The sequence below is a fragment of the Aulonocara stuartgranti genome (genome assembly GCF_965226115.1).
Source record: "Aulonocara stuartgranti genome assembly, chromosome: 16".
Taxonomy (NCBI): domain Eukaryota; kingdom Metazoa; phylum Chordata; class Actinopteri; order Cichliformes; family Cichlidae; genus Aulonocara; species Aulonocara stuartgranti.
Genome location: NC_138952.1, coordinates 27,611,008 through 27,634,287, shown reverse-complemented (window position 1 = coordinate 27,634,287; position 23,280 = coordinate 27,611,008). Strand labels below are relative to the sequence as shown.

Sequence of the window (23,280 nt, the reverse complement as noted above, 5' to 3'; positions counted from 1 at the left end):
CAGTCAGTCAGACCTGGAGTCTTTGCTGGTCTGATTCTGGCACCTGGACCGCATGATTGACACCCCTAATCTATGGCAAATGATATCTGAGTTAGCCCTCGTTGGCATCCCATAGCACACGACAAAGAGCAATTAAGCTTTGAGTTTTACTGGCTTCCATTCAGTTTTAGTATATTGGTATTGTATTTTGCAGTACCCAATATCCTGTGTTGGACTTTACATCCTCTCCTGTAAACTCGGCTCTCATGTAGTGAGATAGATGAAGGAAGATGGAGTTTTAGCTGTTCAAGAGATGCTTGAGGCAACTTCAGTTGTATAACAATTCAGCATCTAAACATCAGCAACATCCTGAAACATCTCATGCGCCACATGAGCTGGAGCTTGGCCTAAGTTGAAGCATGACACGAGAGGTTACTATCATCCACGTCTGTACGGCGTGTGTGTGTAGGTGTAGTGGTTGTTCTATATGCAGGAGCAGGATGGGATACACAGAGAGGTGTAGCTTGTTTCCGGAGCGGAGAAGGGAAGAGGGAGTTCCGGTATCTTGGTTGTGAAATTGGTGTGCTGATTATCTGGCCCAGCCCCAGCAAAACACACACACAGCACACCCCGTACACACAACCTACTCAGGTTACACACACACATACACACTCAAGAATTTCACATCACATGTGCTGTACCAATGTACCTGCACATGTGATGTGACAATAAAAAGTGATTTGATTTGTGATTTGATTTCAGTAACCAGGCAAGCAGTTAGTAACTAGATCAAGAGCTCAAAAAAAGTAGTGAGGAGGAGGAAGAGGTGTTGTTACCTCACAGGATGAGCCCTGCGTCCGGTAGCTTGGTACTATTTTGAAAGTGATGCTGCCGCGCATCTCTCGCTGCAAACACACAGAAACACAGACACAGAAATATAGTGAGTTTTGTCTCATCTTCACGTCAGCTTGTGAGATTTTCTCTCATATGCAGAGATACAGTGGGGCAAAAAAGTATTTAGTCAGCCACCGATTGTGCAAGTTCCCCCACCTAAAATGATGACAGAGGTCAGTAATTTGCACCAGAGGTACACTTCAACTGTGAGAGACAGAATGTGAAAAAAAAATCCATGAATCCACATGGTAGGATTTGTAAAGAATTTATTCGTAAATCAGGGTGGAAAATAAGTATTTGGTCAATAACAAAAATACAACTCAATACTTTGTAACATAACCTTTGTTGGCAATAACAGAGGTCAAACGTTTACTATAGGTCTTTACCAGGTTTGCACACACAGTAGCTGGTATTTTGGCCCATTCCTCCATGCAGATCTTCTCGAGAGCAGTGATGTTTTGGGGCTGTCGCCGAGCAACACGGACTTTCAACTCCCGCCACAGATTTTCTATGGGGTTGAGGTCTGGAGACTGGCTAGGCCACTCCAGGACTTTCAAATGCTTCTTACGGAGCCACTCCTTTGTTGCCCGGGCGGTGTGTTTTGGATCATTGTCATGTTGGAAGACCCAGCCTGGTTTCATCTTCAAAGTTCTCACTGATGGAAGGAGGTTTTGGCTCCAAATCTCACGATACATGGCCCCATTCATTCTGTCCTTAACACGGATCAGTCGTCCTGTCCCCTTGGCAGAAAAACAGCCCCATAGCATGATGTTTCCACCCCCATGCTTCACAGTAGGTATGGTGTTCTTGGGATGCAACTCAGTATTCTCCTTCCTCCAAACACGACGAGTTGAGTTTATACCAAAAAGTTCTACTTTGGTTTCATCTGACCACATGACATTCTCCCAATCCTCTGCTGTATCATCCATGTGCTCTCTGGCAAACTTCAGACGGGCCTGGACATGCACTGGCTTCAGCAGCGGAACACGTCTGGCACTGCGGGATTTGATTCCCTGCCGTTGTAGTGCGTTACTGATGGTGACCTTTGTTACTTTGGTCCCAGCTCTCTGCAGGTCATTCACCAGGTCCCCCCGTGTGGTTCTGGGATCTTTGCTCACCGTTGTCATGATCATTTTGACCCCACGGGATGAGATCTTGCGTGGAGCCCCAGATCGAGGGAGATTATCAGTGGTCTTGTATGTCTTCCATTTTCTGATGATTGCTCCCACAGTTGATTTTTTCACACCAAGCTGCTTGCCTATTGTAGATTCACTCTTCCCAGTCTGGTGCAGGTCTACAATACTTTTCCTGGTGTCCTTCGAAAGCTCTTTGGTCTTGGCCATGGCGGAGTTTGGAGTCTGACTGTTTGAGGCTGTGGACAGGTGTCTTTTATACAGATGATGAGTTCAAACAGGTGCCATTCATACAGGTAACGAGTGGGGGACAGAAAAGCTTCTTACAGGAGACGTTACAGGTCTGTGAGAGCCAGAGATTTTCCTTGTTTGAGGTGACCAAATACTTATTTTCCACCCTGATTTACGAATAAATTCTTTACAAATCCTACCATGTGAATTCATGGATTTTTTTCTCACATTCTGTCTCTCACAGTTGAAGTGTACCTCTGGTGCAAATTACTGACCTCTGTCATCATTTTAAGTGGGGGAACTTGCACAATCGGTGGCTGACTAAATACTTTTTTGCCCCACTGTAGTGGAAAAAAAGGTTTTCTCTGGTGTATAAACATTTGAGAATTTCATTTAATTCTCTTCTGTAAATTGCTTCGGTACAGTTCATGCTAACTACACCTGTCAAGACCCTCTTGTCCAAATATAGTCAGTTGTGACTCCAAAAACAACCCCTCTCCCAAACAAACACAAAAGCAAAACTCACCAGCATCTTCTGCAGCTGCTCTACAGTCTGGTTGGCCACACTGATGCCGTTGATTTCCCTGATCTCATCTCCAACATGCAATGTTCCTGAACGTAGGAAAAAGGAAAAGAGAAACAAGCAGAAAGACAAACGTAAAATATTTTCTAATTGCAGAGGCATCCGAGATGCAGCCATAGCAGAGGTCCTCCGGTCTAGTTTGATTCTTCAGCGACTACAGTGTGGCATCCTTTGTAACAATCGAGGAGGAGTTTCTTTTACTCACCGTTAATTTAAAAAGCTCTAAAACCTTCCTCTTCTTTAAAGATTTCAGGTAACAACAGTAAAAATATTTATTGAGGACTTGAAATACGAAATTAGAGTATTGTATACAAAAAATAGGCAGAATATTTTAACAAATGAGTCAAAGTCTTGTGGGCAAGATTTATATAATGTCGCTTATTGACGTCAGTCAGAAGATGGAATAGAGTACCCTGTCTGTGGATCATCCCCCCGTGCATTATCCTTGCGACGATGCAGTGGTTTGATTCGTTCATCTTCAATGTGATACCCTGCAAACGCATAAATTTGAAAATGGTTACTGATACCATGTAAAAAGTCCCAATGTCATCCCAGATCAAATATCAGTACAGTGAATACAACACCGTACTCTTTAGATCATTAACCGTGAATTATGATGCATCTCGATTAACCATGAAGAACTCTCTTCAGCCACAAGTAGAACAAGCCTCCAACAGACGGCATGGCCCCCAAAGAGTCCCAACATCAGCATTATACAGTTAGTGTGAGCTGACATGAAGAGACAGAAGACTAAAACCAGAGAGGAATTGTGGCAAGTTACCTTTAAATGCTAAAACAAAGTATAAATAATAATAGGCATGTCTCTGAAAGCATCCTCACTTTCATTTCATTCATTTCAACTCAGCATTGTTCAAAATCCCAAAGGGCGTACCATTGGCTCATCTGTGTTCTTCTGAAACTGGACCAGACGGACTCTGGTGACGTTCTCCAGGTCCATGTCTCCGTTGGCACTCTCGGGGGAGTCTCCGTTCAGGAAGGGTGAGGTGGGTGGAGGTGTCACCCGCAGAGCCTCGTCACTGTAAACCTCGTGGGCCACTACGTCATGGGCCTGCAGCAATGCCTGTAAACACACACACTCCATAAAGGACTTCACTCTTCTTGGTAAAGGCACATTTTGTGTGAACAAGAGTGCACCAGTTATGGAACTTTACTGTCGGCTTCTGGTGGCATCACTGACATGAATATCTGCGATTCTTCCAAAGTAAAAGGGAGGCTGAGATGAGGTACAGGCAAGGCCACAGGATGTTGAGGAAGAGTTTCCCCCTTTCCTGTGGCAGCAGACGAATTAGGACTGAATATGAGTACCACTGTCTTATCTGGTGAAGAAATACTCTTTAGCTAGCTAGTTGTTCTCACCAGAAACCATTTATGAAAACAAGTGATTGTTGGGCACTGCTTTATGAGTTGGCATATACAAAGAATTGGTGAAATCTGTATGACTCCAACAGTACAAATAACGTCATTCAGCTTAAAAATTTGCAATCCACACTCTTTTTATGGTAAATTCACAGAAGACAAAGCCTTCAGTGTTCTTGAACTCCCTCAAGACATGATCTCACTAAAAATAACATGGACAATATTTTATTCAAGCTCTGAAGAGCAGGAAGGGATTTGCTTCTTGACTTTGTCTGACTCTCTGCTCTGCCACACATTACAAAGATATTTCTCCTTTTGCACAGGTGCCTTTAGTCCGTAGCCCCTGCATCTGTCTGAGCTCTGCATCTCCACAAGACGAGCCTGCTGCTCCCTCACACCCACAGAGTGTTAGACTCCACTTGTCTGACAGACGCAGAGGCCCTTCCCTTGAGTGGCACTTTAACAAACCCGTCTGAACTTCAGAAGACAGCAATCAAAGCCCAACAAAGGGGGGAAACCTGTGACTGTCTTCTTTCAGCGTCACGCAAACAACACACACAAGCGCACGCACCCGAGGAGGGAGAGCACATCAGAGAGGGAGAGACACAAAGGCAGCGGCAGCCTCTCTAACTCCAGTGTCAAAATACATCACACGCAGAAGACACTTCATGTTGCACAACTTGCAGGAAAACTGTGTGTGTCTGTAGGTGCAAGTACGTGTGTGTGTGTGTGTGTGTGTTTGTGCACCCTAATGAAAACAGGGTTAAGTGCTCAACTGATCCTTTCATGCTGTGTGCTTTAACCCTTTAAGACCTACCATAGAACTAAGTCCGCCAGAGCTTATCTTTATATTTTTACATGCTGTAGTGCCATTTTTGGGAGCATTTCAAGTTGCTTTACATCAGTACAACTGTTATAGCCCAAATTTTAATAATATGTATGCATTTAGTGCATAGTAACTATATAAATTGCAAAAACATGCAAAAAAAAAAAAAAAAAAACTATAAAAATTTTTTAAATCGTTTTTGTTTTGTTACATATATTTCTAGTTAGAGAAATTTAAGAGGCTTATGCCTCAAAATTGTAAATACAAAAAAGTTGCACAAATGAGTTTACAACAACAGGAAATTTATTTTGAGTGTCTTCATAATTTTATTTTTGAGATACACCAATTTTTATATACTGCAGAAAAAACGAAAATAAATATTAAATGCAAATTGGCAAAGAATTTCCAGCAGTGCAATTTGAGTTCTAAGCATCCCAGAAACGACACAGAAAAGCATAAATTCAAACATGACTTTTAAAAACACCAGTATAGGCTTATCAGGCCCTGAAGGTAAAAAACTACATTTTCCGCAAAAATGACGTCACTTCTGGTTTCGGGCAGGTAATGGCAGACATGCGCTAGTTCGTGCTGACGTCTATTCCGACACAGGAAGTGTTACAAACAGCTGATCGGATCGGCAATGCGCGTTTCTGGATTATTATGCTTTTGTTGCTGCAAATGCTTTTTACGCAATTTTTGCAAAGCTATATGTGGAAGGAAACTGTGACTTAGGACAAACTGAATGCATAAGAAGTACAACGCCTGCGGTTTCATATGCAAAAAAAAAAAAAAAAAAAAATCATTGCGCTAGCTTACGTGGTTGCAGTTCTACAGAGATTTAAAAATAGATATGCACAACGGAGCGTGCCCGCTCCGACCGGTTTTAAAGGGTTAAAACGAGAAAATTTTAGACTGAGATAGTTAATGGACAGTGCTTTAAGCTGTTTAAACTGATCCCCATGTCGAAAAAAAGAAGAAAAAAAGAAAAAGAATAAATAATGCGGTATTCAGTGCAAAGTTCATAAATAATGTCCTGGACTGTGGGGTTTGTGGGGATTCTGCCATGTCAGCATCACTGCCACTCAAATGACAAATAAGATGACGTGAGCTTACACAGATCCTGTTCTTTATTTAGACATTAAAAGGTGATCGGTGCATCATGGGAAGGCCCCAGCAGCCTAGGCCTATTGCTACAGCATAACTGAGGAATGCTTTAGGATCACCTGATCCAGCTCTAACTCTACGCTTTATCAAAAAGAAAAGTCTTAAACCTTTTAAACTTTGTGATACAATTGTTCAAGATTTTGTATGTGAGAATTTTAAATTCAGGAAGCTTTAAGGGAGACCTGATAATAATCTGAGAAGCTAAAAATGCACAAAGTAGTTTTTCTGCTCTGATGATGTCTCTGATACAGGATGTTTCTTATTTTTGAGATATTGGCAAAAACATGAAGGCAGTTCACATATTTGTTCAATGTGTGCATTAAAGGACATATCCTGGTCGAAACGACTCCAAGATTTCTCACAGTGTTACTGGAGGCCAAGGTAATCTATGCAAGCATCTGGTTAGACAACAAGATTTTTAGGCCCAAGTACAGTAATCTCCGTTTTATCTAAATATTGAATCAGGAAATTAGAGATCATCCAGGTCTTTACTTCTTTAAGACATGTCTGTATTTGAACTAGTTTATTTAAATGATCTGCCTTGATAGATAAATAAAGCTGGGTATCATCTACATAGCAATGAAAGTGCCATTTCAAAACATATTAGTTTAATGTATGTGTTGAAGGACATTTCCTGGTCAAAAACAACTTTAAGAGTTATCACACTGTTGCTGGAGGCCAAGGTAATACCATTTCAGTTTCAAAAATATTCCCTGAAAAGGGGCAGCAGCCATGTGGGGAGGATTGCTAAACTTTAGCTACACTTTGCTAATGTTTTTCTATACCTCAAATACCATCTGAACACTAATTCTGAAACCCTACACCTCAAAGTAACAGGTTTACTTTGTTAAAAATAACCTACAAAGAAAGTCAAGTCTACTCTCATGTGTGTACATCAGAGCTAGACGAGTCAAAATCCTGGCATGGCTCCGTGGGCATCGTCTGTATTCAGTTCTCACTTGAACTTGTTGGAATGTGGAACACGTCAGTTTACGCTCTTGTAGCACCATGAAGGAGCCAGGCCTCTGACCCGACACAGCACATCGCATCAAACACGCCTTACTAACCTCCGTCTACGCCCGCCCTCCTCTCTCACTTCACAGCCAGGACCCTCTCCTTCCATTTGTCTTGATTACTGATCTTTTTCCTCAACTTTGCTCTCCCTATCACTTCATTTTGATACCGATTTGTCTTTTTTCTTTTTACGTCTCCTCTCTCTGTCGGTCTGTCCACGTGATATTGAGCAACACTGATCAGTGATGAAAATCAGATGTATTTATGTATATATATCACATTCGCAGACACTTGAAACACCCTTCCATTTCCACACAGTTCATGTTAGATGACTTGATCTTTAAACACTTAAATAAACCAATACCAATGCGACGCACTCCATCTTTCTTGTGCATGTTTTCTTTTTAGTCCTATCTAATCTGTGCAGACAACAATAAGACCATGTAAAAGTGCTATTTACAACATTTAGAGAGATTCTGATTTGTTATATCTGGACTCTAAATGCTTCGTTAAAGGGCCTTGTGCACATTTCTGTAAGAAATGGACATGAGAACCTCTTAATGTGTGTCTGTGGGATTTTTTTCCCCACTCACCATGAAATGTGGCTGGGTTACTATCCGTCTGAGTTCCTTAGCTTCGTGCTTCTCTGGGTAGCAAGAGACCTCTTCCAGTACCTGAGGAAACACAGAGAGAAGAGTTTAATTTATGCCTCAGTAGCTCTTCTTTATGCCCAAATCCCTCCTTCCAATGCGACCTGGCCACTTCAGCGTAGGCAGCGCAGACCAACAACACTCACAGTTCCTCTCCAACACCACCTCCTAATGCGAGACCAACTTTGGACACCACTCAGCAAGTCAAGAATCTGGTCAAGCTTTTGCTCCTCCTCCTGCCCTGCGGAAGCCACTTGGCTTGATGTCAGCTCCAGTTATGTTGCGCCTGACTGGTGAATGTGGCATTGTAGAGGTGAGGCCTCTGCATCGAGGAGTTTCAATGTACTTCTCCATATCAAACAGCAGTGTTTAGTTCACGAACGTGCATGGGGTCCAGGTATTCATTATCGCTACACTGTAATAATCACATTTACTTGTTACCCTCAAGAGCTGGCACTTACTGGCATGTCAAAGCAACATGCATTAATACATCAGCAACTAAGTCACAAGTACAGCCAAATGAGATAAAAATCGCATCTCCTCTGTAATAGCCAGATATGGATGCTATTTCAACACTTAAGAGAACTGCATGGACATTTTACAGGACAACATTATTGTTTAAACTATAGAGGAAAAACGGTCAGGTTCACCTTTAACCCTGTGTTTTGTTTGTTTCTTGGCAAGTGAATTGAACTAAAAATATGTGTGTACGGAGATAGATAGATTTGCATCCATTAATTGTTACTAGGGCGCGATACCACTTTTTTATGTCCGATACCGATATCATAAATATAATGTTTTTTTAATCAATAAAACTGTTATTTTAATATCTTGGTGCTTTTTGTATAAGTTTATACTCAAGTTAAAAAACAAAACAAAAAACAAAACAAAACACTAAAGCTATTCTGTTATACCTGTATGCAAAAAATACACTGCACCCAAAATATTTCATAGTTCAGCAACACTGATCAATCTAATAAACTTAAACCTACTCCATCCTCCCTATTCTGGTATTTTAAAGAGTAAGCACCCTAACTAATAGGGTTCTAAAACTCCCTGCAAAAAAAATAAGGAACCACCCCCCACCTCATGATGCTTAATCGACGTAATCAATTTGATGCAGTGTGAAAAAAAAAAGCCCAGAAATAAATTATTTTTCAAGAATAATTAAATAGATTCAACATCTTTCTTCAACAGAGTTGCAGACTGCACAGATGGTACCTTCCCAAAGGAAAAAGTAGGGGAGACCGGGGATAGTTGTAACGTGGGTCAGTTGTAACACTTTCAATTTCTCCAATCAGGGCTAAGTTTCAAATGATGTGACTCATCCTGTGCATGCCCAATTCAGTTCTGCTATCACATGTGAAAAATCAGCACATTTTGTCGAACACAGACAATTTAACATGAAAAAAGTAATTTGTATGCCAAAAAGTAAGTTTTTCTACTTTATTTCAATTTCTAATAGCATTATCTGCTTTGCAGTTAAACTCATCAAACTTAAATTATGTTATTTGTATGTCTATGGGGATATATTCTGTGTAGGTCTTTAGTGCTAATGTTTTAGCCGTTGGCTGTAATGTTAGCTAGTTCATGGCTATAGGAGTCTGGGTCAGTTGTAACAGCAACAGTCTGGGTTAGTTGTAACATCTGCATTATTGTTACAACTTACCACACTATTACTTTAACTTATATTAAACAAGTTGGGGCAACGACATCAGCAGAGAGAGGTTCACTGGTCGCATTTGTATATGCGGTTAATGCCATTGGCAACACAATTCCTCCACTGTTTGTGTTCCCCACACATACATTATGCAGACCACTGTGTCAGAGATGGACCAGTAGGAAGTACTGGTAGTGGAAATAAATCAGGATGGGTGCAAGAAACAGATTTCCTCATCTTTCTGAAGCACTTTGCAAACCACACCAAGGTAAGCCATGATAAAAAGTAATGGAATTGCGATGCTGGTGAACAACTACATTTTTTCAGCTTCATTGTTATGTTCAAAATTGGTGCAAGAGTTGTAGGTTATAATGCCCACTGAGCCAATGAGGCCAAACCCAAGGAAGACCAACCAAAGTTAATGAAATATTCAGTTGCAGAAAATTCCATAATTTGTCTTTTTTGGGGGGCTGGAATATGTTCAAAAGCTAGATTTCTGCATTCTGTCACACACACACACAGCTACATAAATGGCTCTAAGTGCATTCATGTGTTGAATAAACAAAGATTACACGTTAATGTTTTGTTAGTACCCTTATTTCATTGTGTTACATTTCACCCCAGGATATGTTACAACTAACCCAGACTATGTGGTTAATTGTAACATTTCACTCTTCGTGTTTGAGACCATACCATGCAATGGGTAATTGTGCTGCAGAGAAAATAGCTGCACTATTTAATAGCAGAGACATGTAAATACTTTGCATTACATTTTGAATCCACTACCTTAAAAGACCTCCAAGTTACAGACAGAAATGTCAAAAATGTTACAACTATCCCCGGTCTCCCCTACTATAGCTTACTAGGGTATATTAGACTTAATAGTTACTATATACAGTAACGGACTTCTATACATTTTACATCAGATTAAAACTTTGGGTGTAAGATTCAAATAATTATTTATTAAAAGCTAGACATTTTAAATGAGAATAAGAAAGAAAAGTAGGTCTTTGTGCCCCCTTCTCCCTGTTCATGCCCTATCGGCCCCCCTGGCTAAACTTTGCTAGATCCGCCCCTGCACAGTTACCAGCCGTCAGCGACGTAGAAAAAGATCCAGGTGTAGAAAGTAATATTAAATAAATTCTAACAACAGCTTATCAAGCTTAAACGTGCTGCTGTTGTTCAGCCGCTGGTTTCCTCTTTCTGGTGCAAAGTGGGCCAAAAACAAACAAGAAAGACGGACTCGCGACAGAAAAGCCGATCAGCTGATCATTGATCAGTTTCACCATTGAAGTAGCAGCAGGAGAGTGAGAGAGGCAGTCGCTCCATATATCGGTTGTTAAGCTTAATGTGGGAATGCTTTACAAACATTCAGAGATAAACTCACACACTTGCTTTACTTCTCTCTGGGATCACTTCCTCGGAGATGAAATGCCGGATTGGTAGCAAGGCTACAAATACACACAGCCGCTCTATCACGTGAGCACACTGCTCCGACGTGCTACGGTTATGAGCTGAGTTATGCCATGTCGCAAGTTTTGTGAGGTGCTTTTTTGATATTTAATGGATCGGATTACATTTTTTATTTCTCTCCAATATCCGATCCAGTAATTTACGTCAGTATCGGACCGATACCGATACGTAATATCGGATCGGTCCATCTCTATTAGTTACACACCAGGGATCACTGTGAGGCCATCAGTTACAATGAGAAACAAAACTCCACCAGCTGGACAAAGAGAAAAAGCTGAGGCAAATGCACAGTTATGTGAATCCGAGTTAAAAAACAAACAAACATACAAACAAAAAAGACCAACAACAACAGAAAAAACCCCAACAGTGTTGTCACCTCCCATGTCAACGGTGAACAAATGTCCATAGAAATTAGAAACACCCACCAGGCACCAGATGTTCTTTTCTGGGCTAAATGCGGTGGACCTTTAAATTTTTTTACTTGCTGAAGAGAAAACATGTGGCAAGTTTAGTCTAAATCACATGTTTAGCTCTTGTTATGAATTTACGTGAGAATCATCTATATTTTAAAAGTTGTCTTCAGCTTTGGAGTAATACCAGGATAATAGATTACAAATATGGATAACCTTTCTGAATCTAAAAAGTGAAACCACTGCATTAGTGACTCAAACCTGCATACTTTCTCGTGGCCAGCAGAGGGCAAGAGATACAGTTTCTGATGGTTTAGAAGTCTATGAGAGAAGTGCACATCACTTCCTCTGACCTATGACCTTTGATGAGTTTATGATCTCAATCACCAATTTTAGTTCTTAATAAAATAAGACTCGTTTTATTCAGTAATTATATTCCCCATCAAAATTAAAAGGGGGGATGCTTCAGAGAAGGCCTACACAATGACTGACAAGTCACACGCAGTGCCCTTCAGTCAAACTGGTTTTAAAAAGCTAATGTGGGGACAATCAAAACACCCGGTTTGAGGCTTGATAACCTCAAATTGAGGGCCTCACTAAGCACGGGGTGATCCATGGATCAACATATATACACAGTGTAAGTTGAGGATCATTTCTCATACATTCTGTCAAATGACAGGCAGAAGGTCATTTTCTCTGACCCCATGTCACAATTGTATTTAGGCCAAGGGGCAATCCTCCAGAGCGGAAATACTGAGCCAATGTGGAATTAGCAGAAACTACAGTTCCATTTAAGGCTGCCTGGACAGGAGTCAAGCCTCATAGCCTCATGTCAAAATTTGTTGTTTTAAAACCAATACTTACAATATGTTACAAAATTAACCAAGCTAGATACCCTTAATTAATAATTTAAGACTCCAGTCTTTCATCTGTATGTTGTAGCGTCTAGCTCCATGGCAGCAGTCAGATTGCTAACACTGAATGCCAATCAATGAGTGAAGTTACATCATCTTTTATATGGTACACAGCTCCGATGTGAGAAAATGAAAAGTTAAATTTAGTGCAGTGTTCACCTTGGTTTTCTATGAGGTTATATCCTCTATTACAGAATGTTGTGGCTTAATGTTTGCCCTTAAAATTTTGATTATAAAATATATTTATGTGGACTTGAAGAAGAGTGATCATTTACCCACCGATCAAAACTGCAGCAGTCACACTTAAGTAAAACTCCATCCAATACTGTAACACTTTCAAAGCCAAGGAAACTACTTCTAACTGATGCCCAGTGAACATTGCAGTAGTGTAATGAGGTCTTACATCTTCCAGAAGTTTCAAAGCGCCACAGGCTCCATCTTGGGAGGAAATCTTAAGTGGAGGAAGACACAAAGAAGCATTATAAAAGCTGTTGACTCTTGTTTTCAGGACTCACAGGTAAAGGGTTAAAGGTCAGTAATGACAGAGGTCGGGTTAAATCAAGTTCGACCCCTGCCTTTAATCAGTACAAGCCGCTTTTTAAACAGGCTGTAAATCTGGGTAGTTTGTGTGTAGATTAGTATCAACAGCCAAAGTGAAACCTTCCCTCCTGAGAGAGAACAGTTCCAAAACTACACCAACAAAACTCATTTTACTGATTAGACATGACAGTGTAGAGGTAAAAAGGAGCGTATTAGTGCAGCCCGCAAGAAAAAGCTTTGCTGAAGTTTGAATAGTCTTCAAACTGCCCTGCTGCAGCAGAAACCCACAGGAGCCCACTGGAAGCTACCGTCTGATTGGTTCAAAGCAATTCAGCGTTAGCCAGAGTGAATCAGCAGAGACAGAGGTGAAGCAGAGGAGGAAGGCAGGGTAGTCCCTGAAAGCACAGCCAAGATTAAACAATACGTTACTCTGAGGTCAAACTATGCTGGAGAAGTTAGAGGCCAGTACAAGTTTACTTGTTTACTTGAACTAAAAATTCCCTTGCACAGCAGTGCAATACAGTCAGGAAATGCCAAATTGGAGGAGAGCATGAACAGGTCTAGGACTAAATACCATCGTCAATATTCACAAATCAAGACTAAAAGTAGCTCCCAACTTGCCAATTTAGGGGGAACATATCAGTCTTCACTTGACAAAGCAGTTTGAAAATCTGAGAGAAGGTAGAGATAATCCAGAGACAGCAGCATCCATTTAGCAATATGGTCATATATTAAAGATCTAATCATCTCACTAACGATCAGCAACATCGATCTTCTGTGATCGATCTGATCGTTGATCATTCAAAGACCAACTCCTATCGGTTTGCTTTCATCCCATCTATCCATCCATGTAATATCAAACCCTAGTTTCAATCATATCATCATATGAAAGTCTTTGAAAATGGACTATTTTAAGTTTTTTGTTGCCATTTAAGTCTCAGCTGAAAGAAACTAAGTTGACTTGGGGTCAAAGTAATCAACAGAGTTTCAAATTAAGAAAAACAAAAACCCTGGGACAGACTGGCGACCTGTCCAGGGTGTACCCGCCCCTCGCCCTATGATGGCTGGGATGAACATGCACCATTGTAACAGTATTTACATGACACTTTCATAAGAAAAAGCATGACCAATTCCTCTGAAATCAAAACAACCATCATTCAATATATTAAAAACAATAAATCGATGGTGAACATGTGTTTTCCACATATACTGGTGTAAGGGCACCAAACCACCATATACTGCACTTCTTGGCTCAGGCAAATTATATGGCTTAATAATAATATAAGCAGACAGGATACTTCTGTACAAAAAAAAAGTTTGGTGACACCATTTAGTGTGTATTTAAGTATCTGACAGTAGGTTTTCTGTAGAGACAGATCTAAAACTAATAAAAGACAGATGAAAGTCTGCGACAGCAACACTAAAACGCTGTTTTTATTCCCACAAACTAACTGCATCTGGTGTGGCTTCATCGCGAACTCTTGATCCATTTTCTGAAAATGTGAACCAGAATCTATAAGCCCAAATGAAGTCCACAGACACAGAGCTGCGTTAATTAGCCAGATCTCTTTGACATGAACCAAAGCTACATAAAAACAGAGCCCCGCTCCCAGTAAATGGTTTTCCCCGTCTGGAGAGCTTTGGGATTTACAACGCCAGCCCTCGCCCACTCTCTCAGTTGTCGGACTTTTTAATTGCTCCCTTAACAAAGCACACACACGTAAACACAGCAACATTTTGTGCAGCTGCCTGCATGCATGGCTGTTCAGAAAACTACTCACAATGCACACCACAGTCCCACTCTTTCCTCTCACATGCTCCCTGTTCTTTCAGCCTTCTTGTTAAGCAGCAGCTTCTCTCTGCATCCTGCTTGATGGTGAGGCCAGACTAACTGCATGTTTGTCAGCTCATCATAGTCACCGTCAGATGCTGGAGACTATTATAAGAAAAACCAGACTAAGAGCATTAACAAACCCATCATTGTTAGTGTTTTTGTGTCTATGCCTCATGTAGCAGAGTGTAATGAGGAAGGTCAAATACAGACGCTGTAGGTCTCTTTTTAAAAACACACAGGCCAGTGTGTTCTTAAGGCGGGGCCTGGGCTAACAACACACACGAGCTCAGTGGAGTTTGAGCCGAGACGCAGAGCAATTGCAGTGGGGGTGCGGTATGAATTAAAAAACAAACAAACAAACTTGGACACAGCTAGCATAATGGACAGGTTTTTGATGGGGCTCCCACACAAACTCAAAGCAGAAGATAAAGCATTGTCAAATGTGTTTCCAAACCAACTTCCTTCAAACCCAAATACTAGAAAATATGTGCAAATCAAAAGTAAATGATTTAACCAAGCATTGCTAGCTGCACGCCATAAGACAGGAAGAGGAAACAGTGGCTGGAAATAACTCATGTGGTTACGCAGCGAAAACGCAGGGCTTCAAGTAGCTGGTTAAAAAGCTCAACCCAAGGTCCAACATTCCAGGTATAGCAGCAGGTAGAGATTTACTATTGCACAATAATGCTGCCACTACTGGCATCTTGTTGGAACACATTCACACTTCAGATTAGGTAATGTGTCATCAATGACAGCAGCTCACTGAGAAAATGGAATTACTCTAATCCCACTAGAGGATGGCTGCAAAAGCAATCACCATAGACCCCATGCCCCAAATAAGCCAACAAAATAAAATAACTACCTAACTTTAAACTTCTCCATTTGGATATTGTTCAGGCTTAAATTAAGGGACGACTGGCTGATGTGGTAACATAGACCAATGTAGCAGATTGCTCTCCTCTTCACATCCACAATTGTTAGTTACTATACTGTGCCTCTCAACAATGTTTATTTTTAAGTGAACTATGACAAATAATATGGGTTGCTGTGTGGTACACATATGTTCCAGATTAGGTAAGTGACATTATTGTACTGTGTCTATATGTTATTTAGCACTGATTAGCAGGTATCTGCATCCATGTGTAGCACCCACACAATTTATGGATGCAACTTGTAGAGACCAGAAACCGGTGGATGATGTCATAGTGGGCATATCAATCTTTTATATGTAGTCAATAAGCGAAAACGGTAGCATGGTGCCATTGACTAGCTAGCTAGTGTTAATAGGCTAAGATACCTTTTCAGTGGTTTCACAGATATTCTATACTGTCACTAATAATATACTGTTATTTACTCTGATTGGGGCAATCTGATGACCAAAGGTTCAGCATTACAGTAACCAGCTACAGGCCACCTATGCAAGTTTTGCTATGTATGCTCTACATATTAGCATTTATTTATTTATTTATTTATTTGAATAGATTTTATAGTATTATCTACACTGTGTCTGCAGGTTCATCTTCCAGCAATAAGAGAGTACAGCACTGGCATCTATAACAGATAACTCTCCTGTCACTTGCTGCTGCTGATAAAAAAAATACTTACTTTAATTTTACAAGAGAAATGTCGCTGACGACATAAGACGAGCCAGTGTTGCTTAATAATAGTCAGAAAAGTGTGAAAGCACACCGCTGCTAAATTTAAGAATGTAAGATCTGCAACTAAGCTATCAACGTGTAAAGTTGATGCTGTGGGTGTTTATGGCTGGACTGCCATTACACCCTTGTATCAAGTATAATTCACTGTCAGACTGATTTGATTGCAGGTCAAACAGAATCAAATTTACACTTAGCAGCTTTAAGGAAGCTATTATGCTCCTCCTATTATGCTTTCACTTATTTTCCATCAAATAATGCTCCAATGGTCGATGTTCATTTTAAACAAGGTCAAGGTTTCAAATAATGAGGTCAGTGTATGTATAATTAATCTATGTGAGCCAACAGCTCAGATTGCTCTAAACACTTGGTGTCAGACAGTTTTTCTACTCTTTGCTTTGCATGAAATCCAAAAACACAGCCCACTCACCTGTTGTTTAAACATTTTGTTTGGTAGCCAATCAGAAGGAACACTGGGTTTCCTATCTTAAAACACGTATATTCACCCCTTTAAGGCAGATGACATATATGAAACCCTGCCAGCATATATCCTGCTGTCATCACAATCATTCCTCAGAAAACCTCTAACAAATATGAAGTTTGCTTAGCTGACAGTGCTGAAGTTAGCCACTGCTCTTCAGATGGGGCATAGGCTGCCTGTGAAGCATTCATTTCAAGTCTTCCATGCAGTAGTATCCATTCTTATTTGGATGGACATGCTCAATATTTTGGTATATTCTGCACTTTGTTTGAAAGCGCTTTATAAATAAAGTTATTATTATTATCAAATTGAAGCAAATGAAGAGATCTTCTATTCAATACTATTTCTCTTTACATGAGAAGAAACAGCATGAGGGATGCCCTGCCTGTCTGGGGTCTACAACACTAGCAGAATGCTGACTGAACCCAAAGAAAATGTGTTTTGTCACCAGCTCTAGCGTTCAACCCTGAGGAAGACGGGTGACATTTGTGTAGGAAGTGCTGGGAAAGACAACATATCTGTTTTCTCTGTTTTGCCACACAGTGGTGAAGCTGCAGGTGGAGTGGCATACTCCACTGGTTTTCAGGGTTTTCTTCCTACCCTTAACAATTGTAAAAATACACGCGGCCCTGTTCCCGGATTTTGTTTTAGAGCCAGCCTCTACAAGGGTCAAATCAGTGACTACCCACATCCCTGTGCCTTGCTATGGATAGTAACTGGACCTGGACGGTGGGGTGGAAGATGGCTTAGTTAACCGAACACATATTGAGCTGTGCCTGGTTGCTTATCTGGCCCTATGGTGGCTTCTAAAGTCTTTCGTCTAAGCACTGCATCTCAGGTGGACAACATTTATTAGACTTTAGTCTTCAGTGCCTCCATCATGAGGTCTGTCACCATGCTCCACACATACCAGGCAATATTCTTCTGTTTTACTAGCCAAATGTAAAGCTTTATCTAAACAGAGGCTTTTCCATTCGTTCTGTGGAGGCCATCTTTATAGTTTACAGTACCAAAGATCTCTTGTTGCCTCAGGGTGTGCAAGCACTTTCTACCAGGGGAATGGCAGCCTCATGGGCCCTTCTATGAGCGACTATCAGCTGGATGTGAAAGCTCCTTCAGTGGCTCATTCTGTCTTTTCTGTCATGCACTAGGGTGCTGGTGGTTAGGCTCTTGTTTGGTAGTATGAGAGAGATTTTTCCTGAAGGAGAGACACTAAGTACAGCACCAAGTCGCCCCACCACACAGCTGCACTCCGTGAAGAGCCGATATTTAAGGGATAACTGTGAAGACGACAGGGGCTATCAGTGCAGGTGTCACATATGTAATCACATGTAAACAAAGGGGGGAAAATATACTGTATTTTTGTACCTCGTTCCTCTCCTTCACAGAACAGAAGGTGCTTTTTTTCCCCTCTCTTTTTTTTTTTTTTTTAAATAAACAGACCTTAATGAAACAGAACCTCAAGTACAAATACGACTCCATAGACTCTAGTGCTTAATGTCTTATTAGAATAACAGCAACAAGAAAATCATAGGGAATTATTTTCAATTTTGTTAAGGCCACCCCAGACACACTTTAAGGACCCCTGGTTGTGCCAAGACCCACAAACAAACAGCAGCTTCTTTAAAGGTGAGCAGAGCGATCGATGGCAGTGAAGAGTTGAGAGTTTTAGTGAGCAAGAGGATTAATGCAGCCTGAGCAGAAACAGAAGTGTGTGGTGAACAAGAGAAAAGCAGTAAGTGTGTCATCCATACGAGGTATTAAATTCATCACACACATCGCATGAATGCAAGTGTTGATGTGAAGAATGTAAGCGTGGGAGGAAAATAATGCACGTTTTCTCACCTCTTTGGCTCTCTGCACGGCATCACTGGGGGGGTTTCGGATCTGTGGGGATGACTTGGTGTTGATCTTATCGTAGAGCTGAAAGATAAAAAGCACAAGGACAATGAGCTGGACAACGAGACTGTGACCAGAAATGAGTTTTCACTGAGGTCAACACGACCAACGACACGTCTTCTACATATTTGCTATATCAGACAAAGCTGTTCATGGCTGCAACATTCACATAGTAACTTCCTGATGCTACATCAATATCGCTTTATTGAACACATTTGAAAATGTGGGAATGTGTACATGCTTCCACTTTATTTTCACGGTTGAGTTCTAATATACATATACGAGTTACAAAAAACCCCAACAAAGAGCAACAACCACAACAAAAATCCCAGCATTACCTTTTTTGGCAATTTGCGCTACAGTAGCTCATCTGTTGGATCGGACCGCGTGGGCCACTTTTTAATCACTGATCACTGCAGACTGGGAACACCCCACAAGATCTGCACTTTTTAAGATTCTCTGACCCAGTTGTCCAGCTATCACAATTTGGCCCGTGTCCCACACGTGCTCGCATCCTTGCGCCTGCCCATTCTTCCTGCATCCAACACATCAACTTTGAGGACAAGAGAATCCTTAACATAACGCAACCACTAACAGGTGCCATGATGAAGAGATAATCAGTGTTATTCACGTCACCTGTCAATGTTATGCCTGATCAGTGTATAGAGACACATAAGATATGGAGAGAAAACTATATTAATAAAAAACAAAACAAAAAAAACACTACGACAACAAAAAAGAAAAACTCTTCAAAGACCAAATAAGAATGGATAAATGTATTTTGAATAATGTCTTCTGTGGCCAAGGCTAAGCGAAACAGTAAATGGCCTGTATTTGTATAGCGCTTTACTTAGTCCCTGAGGACCCCAAAGCGCTTTACACTACATTCAGTCATCCACACACACATTCACACACTGGTGATGGCAGCTACAGTGTAGCCACAGCTGCCCCGGGGCGCACTGACAGAGGCGAAATCCACAAGAACAGCACACATTTGCAAAATAATGTGTGGCACCTTAGAACCATTCAACCACTTCCATCCTCTGACCGTTAGATTTGCTCTCAGCTCCTTCAACAAACCACTGAATGAGGGGGATGTTTTAGGAACATTGATGTTTCATTCACTAATAACCAAGAGCACAAAGACATTCTGACAGTAGGCGGTGGCCCAACACCTTACTCTGCTCTTCAGGCTGTTTTTCCCTTTTATATATTATATTAAACACATTATATACATTATATTTAAACCCAGAAAATGGTTAGAGCCTTAATGTTTATCAGAACACGGTCAATGTGCGTATGTGCACAAAACTGCTCAACTAGTACACCTTTCCAAGTTTTATGAGTAGAAATTCACAAGGTTTCAGCAGCAACAACAACCACATCTCTCTCTTTGGCTACATCAAGTGCACACAAAATTAAAATTGATGTAACACTTAAACTTAAAGCAGTTTCTATGAAAAAGCGTAAGCTTGAGTGCTGATGCCACTTTTACAGTTTGCCCCGCCCATCCTAAAACCGCCACAACCTTGTTTCCTCATCACTCTGACTGAAAGACAACAGACACAAGCTTATAAAAATCCTGTGACTAATAAACAGCACTGCTCTGCATCGCCGATGTTTATTAACGAGACTGCATGTCTGGATAGAAAAGTGGCCCTGGACACAGTCCAAACAAAAGCAGCAGCTGAAGCTCAAATCAAAGCAGAGGGTGGCTTTTTGGAACAAAAGACACAGACAACCACAGCTGTGGAAAGCAGCTCTAATCATATACAAAGCAACAACAATGTGATGTTTGAGGAGCAACTTGTAGTTTTCATTTAACCTGCTCTGCAGTGCATGAGCGGGCTGCATAATGTGTACAAAGAAAAGCACTCTCGGAGGCAGACACAGAGTCACAGACAAACTGTGTTTGTACCAGCCCTAGACTCAACGCTGCTCTGTTCTCCCTCTTACAAACACGACAGCAGACGACATCATGCAGCGCACAATGATAAACATTAACCTAAAAAATCTTTTTGCATTTTGTACACCAAGTACATGTAGCTGCTGTTTCACTGCACTGAGACATTCACTTTGCTTCTAGTTTGAATCAAAAGTGTCTGCAGCTGTCTTAAGAAAAGCGTGCCTTCGTGGAGGGGGTGAAATGCACAAACAGAAGTCGTCTGTGGTGCTACACATGCCCAAAACTGAAGTTTGAAGTTGTGCGACTAAATACTCGGCTGCCCCAGATTCTTATTTTCTGGTTCACGATCACAAAAAAAGCCCCAAAATATTTATATATATATATATATTTCTAAAAAAAATATTTTTTAAACAATGACAATCCTAATTTCCCTCTGAATAATTTACAGGAAGACATGCAGGTGTTCTTTGGCTGGTGTTCTAATTGTATTTAAATTGAGCCCATTATGCTCATTTCAACTCCATATTTTAACATGGCCTTTACTAGAGTAGCTTTGCATGACTCACAGCTTGAAATAATCCTTTTTTTTTTTTACCTAATTCCAGGTGTTAGTGCAGCCCATCAGTTCATCCTCTGTCTGAAATGATCCATTTTAGCTCCCTTCCTCTTCCCTTAAGCAAGCTTGATTCTGATTGGCCATCCCAGGTAGACTAAAGATTTTAACAGGTGGGCGGGGCTTACATGTTTACAGCCAGAGCTCTGCACCTGAGATGATGATATAGAGCCAGTCTGAATTGGAGCACTTAGAGCAGCATGAAGCTCGAACTTTTGGCTTTTTCACTTGAGCCACAGTGAGTATTTCTCAGGGGAAACAACATTGAGATCTGCTTTGTTTCAACCAGAGCCTTGCCTTATTTTTTGGTTTCAAATGCCATGGCTCCAGTGGGAACACAAAGCTGTGCTTCTTCTGGCATCCACTTAATTGTTTCAGTCTCTTCAGTCTGACTTTCTCCTGCCTTCCTGTCTCAGCGGTGCAGCCTTCTCTCTTACAACATTATCATCACTGTTTCCGCTTCACCTCCAGGTTAATTTTTTTTTTTTATATAGAGAAATAGAAGTGTGGAAATATGCAGATGGTATGTAGACTGAATGCACAAACCTGTTGGTTCAGGTGGTTAAGAAAAGCCTGGGTAGGCACAACAGGCTGGTGTGCATGATTCATAAATCCAATTTTACATATGCACTTTTTTGCACAGGGTAACAATGTTTCCACATACATATTAATAAAGAACAGCCTTTATTTGTAGCGTTGGTGAGGCTCAGTAATGACACACAAATCTGGAATGCAGTGTTAATTTTAGTTCTGGATAAGGGAACAGTGACTTCTTTCCATTATAGAGCTGTAGGGGGAAACGAGAAAACATCAGCTATCGCAAGGAATGAGTTGTAAGACACATCTGGTACATTCCTGTAAGTTTCTAATGGTTCATCCACACATGGACATCAGTCCTCTAAACTGGAATGAGGGCTGGCAGACAAAGGAAGAGAGACGTAGGAGAGGAGGGACTGTGAGTCAATAGCAGTACCGCTGTGACAACCTGACATCGCCAGGAAAAAAAAAAGCCCCAAAAGAAACCTACACAGATTGCACGCACACATCTCAAGAGTGCATTTGTATCCAATTCTTTTTGAACAAACTCCTCAAAAGACAAACAGCACACTCCTCAGGAAACCTGAATGGCGGTTGGCACCACGAGTGCGTGCTGTGCCACACGCCGTCCGCAGCCACTGAGCATTTACGCATATTTACTGCGCTCATGTCCTCATGCTTTCAACATCTTTCTGGTTTTGTTGAGTGTTAAGCAATCGTGAGCTGACCTCTGATGGAGTTTTACATAAAAGTGTAGCAAAGACCGAAGTCTGAATTAAGGGTAACAAAAGACAAACCAACCAACGAGACACTCAAAGATATGTGCACAGATGCAGATTTCACTGTTACAGCTGTCACACACAGGCACACATTCGATCATGATCTCGTGACGGCGTGTGCATGTGGCAACAGCCACGACAAACAAGCGACGGCTCTTATTTTATGATGAGAAACAGTGCGATTTCCTCATTTCTTATTAGTGACAAGTAAATGCAGACATCAGTTCCTTGAGGGTAACTTCTTTTTCCTCGCCTCCATTAGCTCGAAAGCCTGAGGAGTTTCGGATACACGAGGAAAAAAGAAAAATACAAATACAAATACAAATGCACTCGACTAAAATGCCTCATTATACATGTCAAACACCAGAAACACACACTGGGGGATGTCGGGTTGACTTCGAATTAGCTTGAGGCATGTCTTGACAAAACTCTTTGTGCTAACACATCAGATGAAGGGAAAAAAAACGGAAGACAACAAACTCACCCAAAAGACAGAAAGTGTAGTGTCACAAAAACACAGCCAATAGATCGCAAACACACAGACATGAGTTTTGTAAGCCAGGAGGCTCCATCCGTTCACCGTCTTCAGGATTTTGTGTATTCCCTCGATGTGCAGGCGACTTTGAGCCGCGCATACAGTGATGAAGGGTGCGCTTGCTGTGAATGGCACTGAGGCCTGACAATACCAGCCATTGTTTATTTTCAATGACCGAGGCTGGCCTGTGATG

General features: G+C 41.1%; 1 protein-coding gene across 20 annotated transcripts in view; it reads right to left on the bottom strand.

Moving 5' to 3' along the window:
• caska (calcium/calmodulin-dependent serine protein kinase a) overlaps positions 1-23,280 on the bottom strand; it is a 161,575-nt gene that overhangs the window by 17,400 nt on the left and 120,895 nt on the right. For 11 of the 20 annotated variants that reach the window (XM_082509342.1, XM_082509331.1, XM_082509346.1 and 8 more), the window contains 7 exons: positions 18,664-18,741; positions 12,712-12,759; positions 7,795-7,875; positions 3,713-3,901; positions 3,233-3,311; positions 2,764-2,849; positions 816-884 (listed from right to left, as the gene is read on the bottom strand). In XM_082509342.1, coding sequence (XP_082365468.1) covers positions 816-884; positions 2,764-2,849; positions 3,233-3,311; positions 3,713-3,901; positions 7,795-7,875; positions 12,712-12,759; positions 18,664-18,741 — 630 coding nt within the window. The remainder of the gene's footprint in view (positions 1-815; positions 885-2,763; positions 2,850-3,232; positions 3,312-3,712; positions 3,902-7,794; positions 7,876-12,711; positions 12,760-18,663; positions 18,742-23,280) is intronic. The other 9 variants (XM_082509348.1, XM_082509338.1, XM_082509333.1 and 6 more) reach the window with 1 other exon arrangement.